At 36.2% G+C, this 19012-nt stretch overlaps 1 protein-coding gene across 1 annotated transcript in view; it reads left to right on the top strand.

The window, feature by feature from the left end:
* The window catches only part of LOC104997410 (UDP-glucuronosyltransferase 2C1-like), a 35078-nt gene that overhangs the window by 10962 nt on the left and 5104 nt on the right, over positions 1-19012 (top strand). The window contains exons 4-5 of the mRNA XM_010852126.1: positions 9460-9547; positions 10760-10979. Coding sequence (XP_010850428.1) covers positions 9460-9547; positions 10760-10979 — 308 coding nt within the window. The remainder of the gene's footprint in view (positions 1-9459; positions 9548-10759; positions 10980-19012) is intronic.

The following is a 19012-nucleotide window of genomic DNA, read 5'->3' as shown; positions in this document are numbered from 1 at the left end:
ATCTCTCCAGTACTTTGGCCACCTCATGTGAAGAGTTGACTCATTGGAAAAGACTCTGATGCTGAGAGGGATTGGGGGCAGGAGGAGAAGGGGACGACAAGAGGATGAGATGGCTGGATGGCATCACTGACTCGATAGACGTGAGTCTGAGTGAATTCTGGGAGTTGGTGATGGACAAGGAGGCCTGGTGTGCTGCGATCCATGGGGTTGCAAAGAGTCAGACACGACTGAGCGACTGAACTGAACTGAATGTTTCTGCTAATAATCCTAAATAATGAATCCTAAAAATAATCCTAAATGAAATCCTAAATAATGATTCTTAAACAGTTAAAGCTTTAATAATCCAGTAAAAGATTTAAGAGTATACTTTACAATGTTCCAGCAAACTGTAATTTTATATATATCATTCTAGGTTATAACTGAGTGACACCTTTTCCCTAGCTTTAGATAAAACAGACCATTACAGAAATTGTTTTTCAAATAATTATGGCAATTCTTATATTTATATCCAAATTACTTTCAAAACTTGCTTTGTAGAAGTAATACCCATTTAAACATTTAATCTAAAAAAATCTTCATAAAATTATTGCATTTTTAATTGCATTAAAATACAATGCTTAGGAGTGGTATTGAGGAAGGGCTAGAGGCACCAAGAACTCTTTCTCTCCAAAACTATATGAATAAAAGTGGCAAGAGGGAATATCCTTGTCATATTTCTGGTCTTAGAAGAAATGCTCTATTTTTCATCATTGAAAATAATGTTTGCTATAGGTTAGTCATACATGGCCTTTATTTTGTTAGGTAACTTTCCTCTAGACTCACTTTCTACAGAGCTTTTTTTTTTTTAAATCATAAATATGTGTTGAAATTTGTCAAAAGATTTTCCTGGATCAATTGAGATAATTATATGGCTTTACTACTCAGTTTGTTAATGTGATTCCCCGATAGCTCAGTTGGTAACGAAACCCACTGCAATTCAGGAGACCCCAATTCAATTACTAGGTCAGGAAGATCCACTGGAGAAGAGATAGGCTACCCACTCCAGTATTCTTGGGCTCCTTTGTGGCTCAGCTAGTAAAGAATCCAGTTGCAATGCAGGAGACCTGGGTTCGATCCCTGGGTTGGGAAGATCCCTTGGATAAGGGAAAGGCTAACCACTCCAGAATTCTGTCCCGGAGAATTCCATGGACTGTAGAGTCCACAGGGTCACAAAGAGCCAGACATGACTGAGAGACTTTCACTTTGCTAATGTCGTGTATCACATCGATTGATTTGTGTATATTGGACAATCCTTGCATCTCTGGAATAAATCCCACTTGATTATAGTGTACAATTCTTTTTATGTATTGTTGGGTTCAGATTGCTAGTGTTTTGTTGAAGATTTTGGCATCTATGTTTATCACTGATATTGGCCTATAATATTCTTTTTTGTGATATCTTTTTCTGATTTTGATATCAGGATGATGGTCGTCTCATATAATGAGCTTCAGAATATTCCTTTCTCTGCAATTTTTGGAAGAGTTTCAGAAAGATAGGTGTTGATTCTTTAAATTTTGATAAAATTTGTCTGTGAAGTCATCAGGGTTCTGAACTTTTGTTTGTTGGAGGATTTTTAATCACAATTTCAATTTCAGTACTTGTGATTGGTTTGTTTATATTTTCTTTTTTTTTTTTTTCTGGTTCAGTCTTGGGAGATTGAACATTTCTAAGACTTTGTCCATTTCTTCCATGTCATGCAATTGTCTTTTGTTGATAAACAGTTGCTTTTAGTACTCTCAATATCGTTTGTATTTCTGTATTGTGCATTTCTGATTTTATTGATTTGAGCCCTCTTCCTTTTTTGTTTGATGAGTTGGCTAAAGTTTTGCTAATTTTGCTTATTTTCTCAAAGAACCAGATTTTAGTTTCAATGATTTTTGCTACTGTTTTCTTTGTCTCTGTTTCATTTATTTCTGCTTTGATCCTTATGACTTCATTCTACTAACTTTGATTTTGTTTATTCTTCTTTCTCTAGTTGCTTCAGGTTAAGGTTAGGATATTTAGTTGAGATTTTTCTTGTTTTTTGAGGTAATATTGTATTGCTAAAAATTCCCTTCTTAGAACTGTTTTTACTGTGTCCTATATGTTTTTGATATTGTATATTTGTTGTCATTAATCCTTAGATTTTTAAAAATTTCCTCTGTGATCCACTGTTTGTTTAGTAACATACTGTTTAGCCTCCGTGTGTTTGTGTTTTCTTGCTTCCCTCCCCCACCCCCAGGGGATTTCTAATCTCATTGCTTTGTGATCAGAAAAATGCTTGATACAATTTCAATTATTTTAAATTTACTAAAACTTGCTTTGTGATCCAAGATGTGACTTATCTTGGAGAATGTTCTGTGTCCACTTGAGAAGAAACTGTATTCTGCTGCTTTCAGATGGAATGTCCTATAAATATCAATTAAGTCTATTTGATCTAATGTATTACTTAAGGCTTGTGTTTCCTTATTGATTTTCTGTCTGGATGATCTGCCCATTGGTGTGAGTGCCCTACTATTATTGTATTACTGTTGGGTTCTCCTTTTATAAAAGCTGTTAGCATTTGTCTCCTATGTTGGGTGCATATACGTTTACAACTACTATTACTTCTTCTTATATTGATCCATTGATTATTATGTAGTGCCCTTTATTTTCTATTGTAACAGTCCTTGTAGTAAAGTCTATTTTGTATGATACAAGTATCACTACTTCAATTTTCTTTTGCTTTCCATTTGCATGGAATATCTTTTTCCATCTCCTCACTTTCAGTCAGTGTGTGTCCCTAGGTCTAAAGTAAGTCTCTTGTACACAGCATATATATGAATCTGGTTTTCATTATCAATTGTCAGTTTATGTCTTTTGGTTAGAACTTTTAATCTATTTACATTTAAGGTAATTATCAATGTGTATGTTCCTGTTGCCATTTTCTTAATTGTTTGGGGTTTGTTTCCATAGGTCTTTTTCTTCCCTTCTTTTTTTCCTCCTCTTCTCTTGTGGTTGGATAACTGTCCTTTGTGTTGTGCTTGGATTGCGTTTTCTTTTTTTATATGTGTAGCTATTGTAGATTTTGCTTTGCATTTCCCATAAGGTTTTGGTATAGCATCTATATATGTACTTGTTTTAAGTTGCTGATCTTTTAATTTCAAATATCATTTCAAAAATACATTTCCAATATCTGTAATCTCCACTTGTCACCATTGGTGGTTTTGATATCATTTTTGTGTGGATGCTATCCTGTCTTTACTGTATGTTTGCCTTTTGTGTGCTTAGTCACTCAGTGGTGTCTAACTCTTTGCGAACCTATGGACTGTAGCCCACCAGGCTCCTCTGTCCATAGGGATTCTCCAGGCAAGAAGAGAACAATAAAGAGAAGGAAAGGAAGTAAAAAGTAAGTAAAATACTGATAAAGGGGAAAAATTAAACAACAACAACAAAAAAACATGGAGCTAAAAATTTATAATAACTGAAATGAAAAATTCACATCATGGGTTCCAAATCAGACATGACTATGAAGAAGTATCAGCACACTTGAAGAAAAGATAATCACAATTATCAAATTGGAGGAACAGAAAGAAAAGCAAATGTAGAAAAATGAACCCTAAGGCACTTGCGGGATACTTTTCTGTGAATAATCATAGAGACTGTAGAACTTCTTGAAAAAGAGAAATGGACAGAAAGGATACTAAATAAATAATGGCATGAAATATTACAGATTTAATGAAATACTTCATGAATATACAGGTTTAAGAAGCTTGAGGACTTCAAGTAGGATAAAATCAAAACGACCTATACAAAGACATATTAAATTCAAGCTGTTGAAAGCCAAAAACAATGAAAAAATACTGAAAGGAGCTAGACAGAAGTAATTCATCACATAAAAGATATCTTCACTAGAATGATCAGCAAATTTCTCATCAGAAACTCTGCAATTTAGATTGATAAATTCTAAGTGCTGAAAGAAAAAAAAATGTTAATTGGCAATTTTGTCAAAGTTTCCTTCAAAGATGAGATAGAAATTAAGACATTAACAGAAAAACAAAAGCTGAGGGGTACATCATTACCATTAGACTTTGCATATAAGAAAATACAAAAAGGACTCTTTTTGGATGAAATGAAAAGCTACAAGATAGTAAAGCAAACCACATGGAGACAAAAATGGCTGCAGTAAAGGTAAGATCAAAAATAATTTTAAAAGCTGATATCAATCTAAATTTGGTTGTAACTCCAATTCATTTTGTCTTTCTCAATTAAAATAAAATACATAAAGCAATTATAGTTTATGTAATTAGGAACACTGATTAAATATGTAATTTATGACATTAATTACAGAAAGAGTTGGATGGAGATATTAAAGAGCAGAGTTTTTGTATGCTTTGAAGTTAGCAATAAATACCTCAAAGAATAAATCCCAAGAAAAATTAAAAATAATTTTTAAATAAATGAAAACACAAGAGATCAAAATAAGAGATTTAGAGGAAGAAGGGATCACAGGGAAATTTATACCTCTATGCCTACCTTTAAAATGAAAAAAGATCTAAAATTAATATTCTAATATTATACCTTAAAGAATTATAAAATGAAGGAAAACTACACCCAAAGCTTGTAGAAGGAAGTAACTATGAAGATTAGAGCAGAGATTAAAAGAAGATAAAAAAAAAAGTCAGTAAAACCAAAGCTAGTTGATTGAAAAGATCAGCAATATTATCAAAATATTAAACTGGCAAAAAGGAAAAAAAGAATAGATGCAAATAAAGTCAGAAATGAACCTACAGAAATTACTAATGGTGTTATAGATATAAAAAGGATTACAAGAAACTATGATAGAAGTGTAGATAAAAGAGCAGATTAGGAAGATGCTAAGTTCACTTCTTCCCTCTGGCATACCAAAAAAGCAAAAAAATAAAGAGCAACTGTTAATGAGAAAAACAGAAGACTGGCAGAAAATACCTTGAGGTCCACATACAAAGGAAGAAATCTGGACTCTCCTCTTTTACAAAAAATCAACTCAAAATCTATCAAAGACTTAAACTTTGTAGTAAAAATATAACATTTTTACAAGAAAAATCTAAGGGAAAACTTCATCACAGTGGATTTTGCTATGATTTCATAGGTAAGACAGCAAATGCAAAAGCAGAAAGAAAAAATATATATATAAATTAGACTTCTTCAAATGAAGACCCTTTTGCATCAAAAGATACTATCGAGAGAATGAGATAAAATGTAGATTGTGAGAAAATCTTTTCAAATTATGTATCTGGTAAGGAATTAATGTGCACAATACATAAAAGAACTGCTACAGCTCAACAACAACAAAATCTAATTGAAAAATGAAAAAGTACTTGAATAGATAAGGAATATACAAATGGTCAAAACGTATATGAAAAGAAGCTCAACATCATTCATCATTATGGAAATGAAAATCAAAAGCACATAAAATTAATACTTCATTCAATAGGATATCTATTATCAGAAAAAGAAGGGAAAAAACGGAAAATAACATGTTGGTGAAAATGTAGAGAAATAGGACTTGGTGGACTGCTACTAGGAGTAAAAATGATGCATCTGCTGCGAAAAACATTTTTGTGGTTACTTAGAAAGTTAAACATAGGATCGTATGAACTAGACATTCTGTCTTGGCTATATATTGAAAGGAATTGAAATCAGTGATTAAAACACATATTTGTAGGTGGAGCCTGGTGGGCTGCCGTCTATGGGGTCGCACAGAGTCGGACACGACTGAAGTGACTTAGCAGCAGCAGCAGCAGCAGGCATAGTAACTTAATGAGTCAGATAACCATGATGATGTGATCACTCATCTAGAGCCAGACATCTTGGAGTCCGAAGTCAACTGGCCCTTAAGAAACACGCTATGAACGAAGCTAGTGCAGGTGATGGAATTCCAGCTAAGCTATTTCTAATACTAAAATATGATGCTGTTAAAGTGCTGCACTCAATATGCCAGCAAATATGGAAAACTCATCACTGGACACAGGAATGGAAAAGGTCAGTTTTCATTCCATTCTCAAAGAAAGGCAATGCCAAAGAATGTTCAAGCTACCACACAATTGCACTCATTTCACATGATAGAAAGGTCATGCTCAAAATCTCCAAGATAGGCTTAAACAGTATGTGAACCAAGAACTTCCAGATATTCAAGCTGGATTTAGAAAAGGAAGAGGAACCAGAGATCAAAATGCCAACATCTCTTGGATCCTAGAAAAAGTAAGAGAATTTCAGAAAAACATCTACTTCTGCTTTATTGACTATGCTAAAACCTTTGTGTGGATTACAATAAACTGGAAAACTCTTCAAGAGATGGGAATACCAGATCACTTTACCTACCTCCTGAGAAACCTGTATGCAAGTCAAGAAACAACAGTTAGAACCAGACCTGGAACAATGGACTGATTCAAAATTGGGAAAGGAATATGTCAAGGCTGTATATTGTCACCCTGGTTATTTAAATTATACACAGAGTACATCATATGAAACACTGGGCTGGAAGAAGCACAAGCTGGAATTAAGACTGCTGGGAGAAATATCAATAACCTCAGACATGCAGATGACACCACCCTTATGGCAGAAAGTGAACAAGAACTAAAGAATCTCTTGATGAAGCTGAAAGAGGAGACTGAAAAAGCTGGCTTAAAACTCAGCATTCAAAAAACAAAGATCATGGCATTCAGTCCCATTGATTCATGGCAAACGGATGGAGAAAAAATGGAAACAGTCACAGACCTTATTTTCTTGGGCTCCAAAATCACTGCTGATATTGACTGCAGCCATGAAATTAAAAGATTCCTGCTCCTTGGAGGAAAAGCTATAACAAACATAGAAAGCACATTAAAAAGAAGATACATTACTTTACCGACAAAGGTCCCTATAGTCAAAGCTATGGTGTTTCTAGGAGTCATGTATGAATGTCAGAGTTGGACCATAAAGAAAGCTGAGCATTGACAAACTGATGCTTTGGAACTGTGGTGTTGGAGAAGACTCTTGAGAGTCCCTTGGATTGCAAGGAGATCAAACCAGTCAACCCTAAAGGAAATCAGTCTTGAATATTCATTGCAAGGGTGATGCCGAAGCTGAAGTTCCAATATTTTGGCCATCTGATGTGAAGAACTGACTCATTAGAAAAGACCCTGATGCTGGAAATGATTGAAGGCTGGATAAGCAGTGGGAAACAGAGGATGAGATGGATGAAGGGCTTCACTGTCTCAATGGACATTAATTTTAGCAAACTCTGGGAAATGGTGAAGGACAGGAAGCCTGGCATGCTGCAATCCATGTGGTTGCAAAGAGTCGGATACAACTGAGCAGCTGAACAAGTCAGAGCAACAATTTTCAGGTCAGAAAAATGATCGATAAAGAATTTATTTTGTTTTTTATTTTTTGGAGGGTTAATAGTTTTTAGTTTTGTTTTAGTATAGTTACGTTACAATGTTGTATTAGTTTCTGCTGCTAAGTCACTTCAGTCGTGTCTGACTCTGTGAGACCCCATAGACAGCAGCCCACCAGGCTTCCCTGTCCCTGGGATTCTCCAGGCAAGAACACTGGAGTGGGTTGCCATTTCCTTCTCCAGTGCATGAAAGTGAAAAGTGAAAGTGAAGTCGCTCAGTCGTGTCCGACTCCTAGTGACCCCATGGACTGCAGCCCACCAGGCTCCTCCATCCATGGGAATTTCCAGGCAAGAGTACTGGAGTGGGGTGCCATTGCCTTCTCTGTATTAGTTTCTACTATACAGCAAAGTGAATCGGCTATATGTATACATATATCACATTTCGGTGGATTTCCTTCACATATAGATCACTCCACATCATTGAGTAGAGTTCCCTGTACTTTGCAGTAGGTTCTCATTAGTTATCTACTTTAAACATGGTATCAGTAGTGTATATATGTCAATCCCTATCTCGCATTTTATCCCACCTGCCTTCCCCCTTGGTATCCATACATCTGTTTTCTACACCTGTTCCTCTATTTCTGCTTTGCAATTTATTTACATACATTCATACATATATATATATATGTATACATATGTGTATATAGTGAAATATTATTCAACCTTAAAAAGAAAGGAAATTATGATATGTTGAAACAAGCGTGAACCCTGAAATAAAATAATGCTAAGTCAGAAGAAAACAAATACTGTATGATTTATGTATACAAATAATGTATGATTCTACTTGTACCTGTTACCTAGAGTAGTCCAATTTTATAGAGATGGAAAGTAGGGCAGAGATTATCAGGGGCTAAGGAATGAGAGCTATAGGGAGTTATTTAATGATAGAGTTGATATTATAGATGATGAAAATATTTGAGGTAAACATAGAGCTGATTGGACTTCCCTGGTGCCTTCAGTTCAATTCAGTAGCTCAGTCGTGTCCAACTCTTTGTGACCCCATGAATCACAGCACGCCAGGCCTCCCTGTCCATCACCAACTCCCAGACTTCACTCAAACTCACATTCACTGAGTCGGTGATGCCATCCAACCATCTCATCCTCTGTTGTCCCCTTCTCCTCCTGTCCCCAATCCCTCCCAGCATCAGAGTTATTTCCAATAAGTCAACTCTTCGTATAAGGTGGCCAAAGTATTGGAGTTTCAGCTTCAGCATCAGTCCTTCCAAAGAACACCCAGGACTGATCTCCTTTAGAATGGACTGGTTGGATCTCCTTGCAGTCCAAGGGACTCTCAAGAGTCTTCTCCAGCACCACAGTTCAAAAGCATCAATTCTTCGGCACTCAGCTTTCTTCCCTGGTGCCTTAGTTGTTAAATAATCTGCTTGCAATGTGGAAAACCTGGGTCCTATCCAATGGGTCAGGAAGATGCCCTGGAGAAAGGCATGGCAACCCACTCCAGTAATCTTACCTGGAGAATCCCCATGGACAGAGGAGCCTGGCAGGCTGCAGTCCATGGCGTCACAAAGAGTCAGACACGACCGTGCAACCAGATGCCATGCCATATAGTTGATGGTTACACAACGTTGTAGATGTTTTAATGTCACCAAACTCTAGACTTACAATACTTTAAAATGATAAATATAGTTATGAATACTTTATGAGTCTATGTTACTGGTAAGTATGTAAAAAAATAAGTTCAAAAGAGGTAAAATCTTTGTTTCAAAAATCCTCTTTACCAGAGTGGCCTAGTAACATCAATATGTAGTTCTTTCAGATGCAGATTGTAGTTTTTCTTCATCTACATCTTCATCATTTTTCTTCATCGGGTCAAGTTAGAATTAACTGGAAGATGAAAGGCCATTGACTAGGATTATTGCAAGCCTTTGAAAACATGGTTATAGTGTTAATGGTTTATAAACACTCATTGTTGGGGACTGTTTGCTTGTGTATTGCCTGGAGGCATCAAATCTGATCAATCATAGGTTAACTTCTGATAGGATGTGATTCTAAAAATCTTCTAATAAAGACATTCATCTTAATAGGTTCTGTGGCGATACACAGGAAAGAAACCAGAAACACTAGGCGCCAATACCCGACTATATAAATGGATTCCACAAAATGATCTTCTTGGTAAGACCAAAGAGAAGAAAAATAAATAGAGCTGAATGAAGTTTAATCTGAATGATTATTCAATAACAGATATCCTACAAATTTATATTTAAAATAAGAAAAAAGAAATTTTAATGTGTTCTTCACATTTCTTCAGTATTTTGTATAAAAAAGGATTATTCATGACATTTTTTAAAGACTAATGCACACTTTATTCAAGACCATCATGATAAGTATAGTTATTAGTGCAATGGACTTTTACAATAAGACAGAGAGTCTTATTTTACAATAAGACAGAGAGATACAACTCTGTATGCAGAAAGGAAAAGTGGGGAATTTTCCCCTAAAGAACATAATGGAAGTTCATTGGATGAAAAATTACAAATAGTTGAACTGACCTAGTAAATGCTTGCTAAAATTGGGCAATGCAGAGATAGTGGAGCCACAAAATCAAATTCTAGTTGAGAAGAGTTCAGAGGAACCTGACTAGACCTTGGTCAAGGATCTTTGTCAAACTTTAGCATAAATATCAAGTTTATAAATCTTGCATTTATGATTAATCTCTCCCTCCTCAGGATCAATGTCAGAGAAAGTACTTTTAGATCAGGCTCTCATTAACTTTTGTATAGAATATTGTAACACACTCCTGATGTTCTTCATCCATTTTCTCCTACCTCTCTTCTCTAGAGAAAAAAAAATCTGGCAAGCCGTCTCACCTATATTTCATATATAATATAAATGGCTGCATATTAGTATAAAGTCAAGTGCAAATCCTATTTTCTTAAACAGAGTACATCATGAACTTGATGTAACCTATCTTTCTAGCCTGTTATGCCAACATTCTCATATTGAAATCCTACACATCTCACCTCCCTTTTCCCATCTTCAAAAATATTTGGTTTTTACAGTCCCTCCCTTTGTTTTTATTGATATATTCTTCTTGCAATAATTTGTCAAATGGCAAGTACTCTCCATCATGTATTCTGCAGGAAACTTCTTAGTTGTCTGTGGGATGACTTAATTGTTGGAATCACTAACTATACTTAGCCTGGAGTAATTAATTGCTGCTTTCTTCAGAGCCTATAAGGATTTATATGTGTTCTCATGGCACATAATTATATACAAGATGTTACCTAATAGAATTTGGCTTATGCAGGTGTCATGGTTTTCTGTTTCTGAAACTCTTACAATTTAGAATAATAATGTTTCTTTCTTTTTTTTTTTAATTTTTAGGCCATCCCAAAACCAGAGCTTTTATTACTCACTGTGGAACCAATGGGGTCTATGAAGCTATTTACCATGGGGTCCCTATGGTTGGAATTCCTTTTTTTGCTGACCAGTATGATAATGTTGTTCGTATGCAAGCAAAAGGGGCAGCTGTTGAAGTAGACTTGCGAAGAATGACAAGTGCAGATCTGCTGAATGCTTTGAAAGAAGTTATTAACAACCCTTTGTGAGTAGAGAATATATACATTTTTAAGAAGCCTCGTGTATTTTGAAGGAATAATCAGCTTTATACAATTATAAATTGATAATTTTATATAATAACCAGTGCATGGGTAATATCAAATAAGATTATTTTATATTTCTTAAATCTTGTGAAATTATTTTGTCACCTACCACTACTGAGTGATAGATTACAACCTCAAAGAAATACTACATTTATTTAAAGAAAATTATCTATTGTTAAAAAGATATAAGCTTTTTAATTTACAATAGTACTTTTTATTTCTTAAAAATTGCAGATATTATCACTCTAAAGAATTTAGGAAATGTAACAAAATCATAAAAACATAACCACTCAGCTTTCCTCATGTAGTTATAACCAACACCAGTTTAGAAACTTCTGCTATTTGCTTGTCTAATTTATAAATAGAAAGTAATAGAAATATATTTGTAAAAATAGAGTTATATTTGTTCATTTAAAATATTTTATATTGGTATATTTTAAATTAAAACTAGAGAAAGAGAATGAAGCAAAATTGAGAGATCCAAATGGAGGCAGAGAAGACCCTAGCCTCCTTGTTCCCTGGCAGAAAATAACAGTTAGACACTATCTATGAACAAAATCACCTCTGGGAATGCTCTAAGTCCATGTATGAAATTTTAGCAACACAGTAGAACAACAAGCAAAAAAAGAAAAAAAAAAAGCCTGAGATAAATCACACAAGAATAAAATGATAACAGTTTTATTTTACCAGCATCATCCTCAAGGCAGCATTGCTCAGCACCAAGAGAGAACTCTCAGCTAGAAAGAGTTCCTTGGTAGAAAAAGAAGAATGGAGTGGGTGATCAATTTCTAAGGCCTTCTGGGACACAAAAATAGAAAAACAAATTCTAAATTTGTATGAAGCCACAAGAGATCTCAAACAGCCAAAGCAGTCCCAAGAAATAATAACATTGAAGGCATCCCACTTTTTATTTCAAACTGTACTACAAAGCTATAGTAATTTTAAACAGATGATATTGTCATAAAAATAGACATACAGACCAATGGACAGGATTGAGAGCCTTGAAACAAACCCTCATATATAAAGCTGAATAATATTTTTCAAAAAGTGAAGAATACTCAATAGGAGAAGCGTTATCCCTTCAATGAGTAGTATTAGGGAAACTAGATAATTATATGCAGGAGAATAGAATTTGGAGCTGTATATTACATTACTTACAAAAGATGACTAGAAATGGACTAAAGACTTAAACATAAGACCGGAAACCACAGAACTCCTATGATCAAACAGGAGGAAAAGTTTCTTGACAAGGGTATTGGCAACAAATTTTGGGATATGATACCAACAGTACGAGGAACCAGTGCAAAACAAAAGGTGAGGCTATATTAAGCTCAAAAGCTTCTGTACAGCAAAAGAAATGACCTACAAAATGAAAGGCAACATACCAAATTGGAGAACATTTTTAAAATAACACATCTGATAAGAAACTAATATACAAAAGATATAAGTAACTCATATTACTCAATAGCAAAAGTTTTTAAAAAATGGAGTTATTGAATAGATATTGGCCCAAAAAAGATGTATAATGGCCAACAGGTACATGAAAAGGGGCTTGACACTTCTAAGCATCATAAAATGCAAATCAAAACCTCACCTTTCCCACCTCACACTTATTAGAATTGTTGTTGAGGTTGTTCAGTCACTAAGTTGTTGCTGACTCTGTGACCCCATTGACTACAGCATGCCAGGCTACCATGTCCTCACCTATCTCCTGGAGTTTGCTCAAATACATGTCCATTGAGGTGGTGATGCTATCTAACCATCTCATCCTCCGCTGCCCAATTTTCTTTTTCCCTTCAATCTGACTCAGCAGTAGGTTCTTTTGCAGTGAATCAGCTCTTCGCATCAGGTGACCAAAGTATTGGAGCTTCAGCTTTAGCATCAGTCCTTCCATGAAATTCAGGGTTGATTTCTTTTAGGATTGACTGGTTTGATCTCCTTACTGTCCAAGGGACTCTTGAGTCTTCTTCAGCACCAGAATTAGAAAGCATCAGTTCTTCAGTGCTCACCCTTCTTTATGGTCCAACTCTCACATGATTGCTGGAAAAACCATAGCTTTGACTATAGGGACATTAGTCAGCAAAGTAATGTCTCTGCTTTTTAATATGCTGTCTGTGTTTGTCATAGTTTTTCTTCCAAAGAGCAAGAGCCTTTTAATCTCATGACTGCAGTTGCTCTCCAGAGTGATTTTGGAGCCCAAGAAAATAAAAGTATGACACTGTTTCCACATCTATTTGTCACAAAGTGATGGGACAGGATACCATATTCTTAGTGTTTTTCAATGTTGAGCTTCAAGCCAGCTTTTTCACTTTCTTTCTCTTTCATCAAGAGGCTCTTTAGTTCCTCCTTGCTTTCTTCCATAAGGGCAGAGTCATTTGCATATCTGAGGCTCTTGATATTTCTCCTGGCAATCTTGATTCCACCTTTAACTTCATCCAGCCTGGCATTTCTCATGATGTACTCCTTTCTTAATTGTAACCAGTCCAATGTACCATGTTCACCCCTTACTGTTGCTTCTTAACCTGCACACAGGTGGTTCTTGACTTGCAAAGTGGTCTGGTATTCCCATCTCTTGAAGAATTTTCCACTTTGTTGTAATCCATGCAGTAAAGGCTTTAGCATACCATGTTCACCTCTTACTGTTGCTTCTTAACCTGCACACAGGTGGTTCTTGACTTGCAAAGTGGTCTGGTATTCCCATCTGTTGAAGAATTTTCCACTTTGTTGTAATCCATGCAGTAAAGGCTTTAGCATAGTCAATGAAGCAGTAGATGTTTTTCTGGAAGTCTCTTGCTTTTTATAGGATCCAGTGGATGTTGGCATTTTGATCTCTTGTTCCTCTGCCTTTTCTAAACCCAGTTTGAATATCTGAAAGTTCTTTGTTCATGTAGTATTGCAGCTGAGCTTGGAGAATTTTGAGCATTACTTTGCTAGCATGTGAAATGAGTGCAATTGTGCAGTAGTTTGAAAATTCTTTTGTCATTGCCTTTCTTTGGGACTGGAATTAAATCTGACCTTTTTGAGTCCTGTGGCAACTGCTAACTTTTCCAAATTTGCTGGCATATTGAGTGCAGCACTTTAACAGCATCATCTCTTGGGTTTTGAAATAGCTCAACTGGAATTTCATCACCTCCACTAGTTTTGTTCATAGTGATGCTTCTTAAGGTCCACTTGACTTCACACTCCAAGATTTCTGGCTCTAGGTGAGTGATCACACCATGGAGTAGGAAATGGCACCCCAATCTAGTATTCTTGTTTGGAAAATATTCCCCTGGAGTAGGAAATGGCAACCCACTCCATTATTCTTGCTTAGTGAACCCCATGTACAGAGGAGCCTGGACTACTTTAGTCTGTGAAGTTTCAATGAGCAGGAAAAACTGAGCACAAAAGCATGAAATAATATTCATACATGACTATTAGAAAATCATAGCTTTGACTATATGGACCATGTCAGCACAATGATATATATTTCTGCTTCTTAATATCCTTTTTAGGTTTATCAGAGCTTTCCTTTCAGGGAGCAAGTGTCTTTTAATTCCATGGCTGCAGTCAATGTCTGCAGTGATTTTGTGGCCCAGAAAATAAAATCTATCACTGCTTTCACTTTTCCCCCTTCTGTTTGCCATGGAGTGATGGGACCAGATGCCATGGTCTGTTTTTCGTATGTTGAGTTTCAAGCCAGCTTAGAACTTTTAGAAAGGCCATCATTAAAAGACAAGGTGTAAGAGGTATTGGTAAGGATGTAGAAAAAGAACTCCAGTGCACTCCAGATGGGAATGAAAATTGGTGGAGCCACTTGGAAAACAATATGGAAGCTTGTCAAAATATCAACAACAAAACAAATTCACTATCCAGCATTCACTGCTGGATATATAACCAAAGGAAATTAAAACAGAATATGGAAGAGATATCTTCATCCCAGTGCTAATTTCTGTATTATTCACAAAAAACAAAATATGAATAAAACCTATGTGTCTGTCAATGAATGAATAGATTGAGAAGATGTGGTATAGGTATGTAAAAGAATAATATTTAGCAAAGAAGACAAAGGAAATACTGCCATTAGTCAAAACATGGAATTGTGCTGAGTAAAGTAACTCAGACAGTGAATGACAAACATTAGTTGAGATTACTTATATGTATAACCTAAAAGTTTGAACTCATAGAAGCAGAGAGTAGAGTGGTGTTTTCTAGGGCCTAGGAGTTGGGAGAGTGGAAAGACAACCTTTGAGTAATAGGGATCAGGCTTTTAGTAATAAAATAAATAAGTTCTGGGGAACTTTGTGCAGCATGGTGGTTAGCTGTGATCATAAACAAATAAATAAATTCTCAGTAATGAAGGATTACATTTGTTATAAAATTATATTTCATATAAATCAAATATATTCTTTGGAAAAAAGAAACTAATTAAAATTTAAAAATTTGCCAAGGTTAAATAAATGTTTCTATATATCAGATAAATCCTTGCTACAAATTTTGTATAAATCTATAAATGAGCATTGACATTGGAGATTAAAATTATTTCTTAGACATTTTAATTTTTTAAATAATGAATGATTTTTCACTATGAAGTCACTTCTTATCAGCGTCTCTCTTTTTTGTTTAACTTACTTTCAATTGGGGGGTAACTGATTTACAATGTTGTATTCTTTTTTATCTTGCAACAACTTTTTGTTGTTGTTAAGTAGCTCAGTCATGTCCGACTCCTTGCCACCCCATGGAGTACAATAGGAGTCAGCTTCAGCATCTGTCCGTCCAATGAATGTTCAGGACTGATTTCCTTTAGGATTGACTGGTTTGATCTCCTTGCAGTCTAAGGGACTCTCAAGAGTCTTTTCCAACACCACAGTTCAAAAGCATCAATTCTTGGACACTCAGCTTTCTTTATAGTCCAACTCTCACATCCATACATGACTACTGGAAAAACCATATTTTTGACTAGACGGACTTTTGTCAGCAAAGTAATTTCTCTGCTTTTTAACATACTGTCTGGGTTGGTTATAGCTTTTCTTCCAAGGAGCAAGTGTCTTTTAATAGCATGGTTTCAGTCACCATCTGCAGTGATTTTGAGCCCCTCCCCCCATCTATTTGCCATGAAATGATTGGTCTGATGCCATGATCTTAGTTTATTGAATGCTGTGTTTTAAGCCAACTTTTTCACTCTCCTCTTTCACTATCATCAAGAGGCTCTTTAGTTCTTCTTCGCTTTCTGCCAAGAGGGTGGTGTCATCTGTGTATCTGAAGTTATTGATATTTCTCCCAGCAATCTTGATTCCAGATTGTGTTTCATCCAGCCTGACATCTCCCATGTACTCTAAATAAAAGTTAAATAAGCAGGGTGACAATATACAGCATTGATGTAGTCATTTCCTAATTTGGAACCTGTCTGTTGTTCCATGTCCAGTTCTAACTGTTGTTTCTTGACCTGCATACATATATCTCAGGAAGCAGGTCTGCGATATAATATCCCATCAGATATAATATCCTACATATATAATATCTGTTGAAGAATCTTCCACATTTGTTGTAATCCACACAGTCAAATGCTGTGGTGTAGTCAGTCAATAAAGAAAAAGCAGACATTGATTTGGAACTCTCTTGCTTTTTTGATGATCCAATGGATGTTGGCATTTTGATCTCTGATTCCTCTGCCTTTTCTAAATCCAGCTTGAATATCTGGAAGTTATTGGTTTGCATAGTGTTGAAAACAACCTTGGAGAATTTTGAGCATTACTTTGCTAGCATGTGAGATGAGTGCAATTGTGCGATAGTTTGAACATTTTTTGGCATTGCCTTTCTTTGGGATTGGAATGAAAACTGACCTTTTCCAGTCTTGTGGCCAGTGATGAGCTTTCCAAATTTGCTGGCATATTAAGTGCAAAGCTTCAATAGTATCATCTTTCCTGCTGTGCTTCGTCCCTCAGTTGTGTCTGACTCTTTGTGATACAATGGATTGTAGCCCACCAGGATTGTTGGGATTAGATGTAACCTAGTTGGAATTTCATGACATCCACTAGCTTTGTTCATAGTGATGCTTCCTAAGGCCCTTTTGACTGCACGCTGCAGAATGTCTGGCTCTGGGTGAGTGATCACACCATTGCGGTTATCTGGGTCATGATCTTTTTTGTATAGTTGCCCAAAATCACTGCAGATGGTAGCTGCAGCCATGAAATTAAGACACTTGTTCTTTCGAAGAAAAGCTATGACCAACCTAGACAGCATATTAGAAAACATATGCTGTTTCAATTGGGGGGGGTAACTGATTTACAATGTTGTATTCTTTTTTATCTTGCAACAACTTTTTGTTGTTGTTAAGTAGCTCAGTCATGTCCAACTCCTTGCCACCCCATGGAGTACAATAGGAGTCAGCTTCAGCATCTGTCCGTCCAATGAATGTTCAGGACTGATTTCCTTTAGGATTGACTGGTTTGATCTCCTTGCAGTCTTGTCTAGTCAAAGCTATGGTTTTTCAAGTAGTCATGCATGGATGTGAGAGCTGAACCATCAAGAAATCTGAGCACTGAAGAACTGATGCTTTTGAACTGTGGTGTTGGAGAAGACTCTTGGGAGTCCCTTGGACTGAAAGGAGATCCAGTCAGTCCATCCTAAAGGAAATCATTCCTGAATATCCATTGGAAGGACTGATGTTGAAGTTGAACCCTCAATACTTTGGCCACCTGATGCAAAGAACTGACTCATTGGCAAAGATCCTGATGCTGGGCAAGATGGAAGGCTGGAGGAGAAGAGGATGGCAGAGGATGAGATGGTTCGATGGCATCACCAGATTGATGGACAGGAGTTTGAGCAAGCTCTGGAGGTTGGTGATGGACAGGGAACCTGGTGTGCTGCAGTCCATGAGCAAAGAGTCAGACATGACTGAGTGACTGAAATGAACTGAACTCTTTGTATTCTTGCCACCTCTTCTTAATATCTTCTGCTTCTGTTAGGTCCATACCATCTCTGTCCTTTATTGTGCCCATCTTTACTTGAAATATTTCCTTGGTATCTCTAGTTTTCTGAAATCTCAAATCTTTCCCTTTCTATTGCTTTCCTCTATTTCTTTGCATTGACCACATAGGAAGGCTATCTTATCTCTCCTTGCTATTCTTTGAAACTCTGCATTGAGATGGATATTTATTTTCTTTTCTCCTTTGCGTTTTGCTTCTCTTCTTTTCTCAGCTATTTGTAAGGCTTCCTCAGACAACCATTTTCCCTTCTACAGTTCTTTTTCTTGGGGTTGGTTTTGATCATGGCCTCCTGTACAATGTCATAAACCTCTGTCCATAGTTCTTCATGCACTCTGTCTATCTGATCTAATCCCTTGAATTCATTTGTCACTTCCACTGTATAATTGTAAGTGATTTGATTTATGTCATATCTGAATGGTCTACTGCTTTTCCCTCCTTATTTAATGTAAATCTAAATTTGGCAATAAGGAGTTCATGATATGACCACAGTCAACTCCTGGTCTTGTTTTTGCTGACTGTATAGAGTAACTTCATCCTCAACTTCAAAGAATATAATCAGTCTGGTTTTGGGATTGACCATCTCTACACATTGACCACGTATAGAGTCATTTCTTGTGTTGTTGGAGGAGGGTGGTGTTTGCTATGACCGGTGCGTGTTCTTGACAAAACTCTGTTAGCCTTTGTCATGCTTCCTTTTGTACCCCAAGGCCAAAGTTGCCTGTTACTCCAGGTGTTTCTTAACTTCCTATTTTTGCACTCCAGTCCCCTATGATGGCTTTATTGACTATGCCAAAGCCTTTGACTGTGTGGATCACAATAAACTGTGGAAAATTCTGAAAGAGATGGGAATACCAGACCACCTGATCTGCCTCTTGAGAAATTTGTATGCAGGTCAGGAAGCAACAGTTAGAACTGGACATGGAACAACAGACTGGTTCCAAATAGGAAAAGGAGTTCATCAAGGCTATATATTGTCACCCTGTTTATTTAACTTATATGCAGAGTAC

Source organism: Bison bison, unplaced genomic scaffold (genome assembly GCF_000754665.1).
Source record: "Bison bison bison isolate TAMUID 2011002044 unplaced genomic scaffold, Bison_UMD1.0 scf7180017864308, whole genome shotgun sequence".
In the NCBI taxonomy this organism is placed as follows: Eukaryota; Metazoa; Chordata; class Mammalia; order Artiodactyla; family Bovidae; genus Bison; species Bison bison.
The sequence above is the reverse complement of the archived record's forward strand: the minus strand, read 5'-3'. Positions and strand labels throughout refer to the sequence as shown.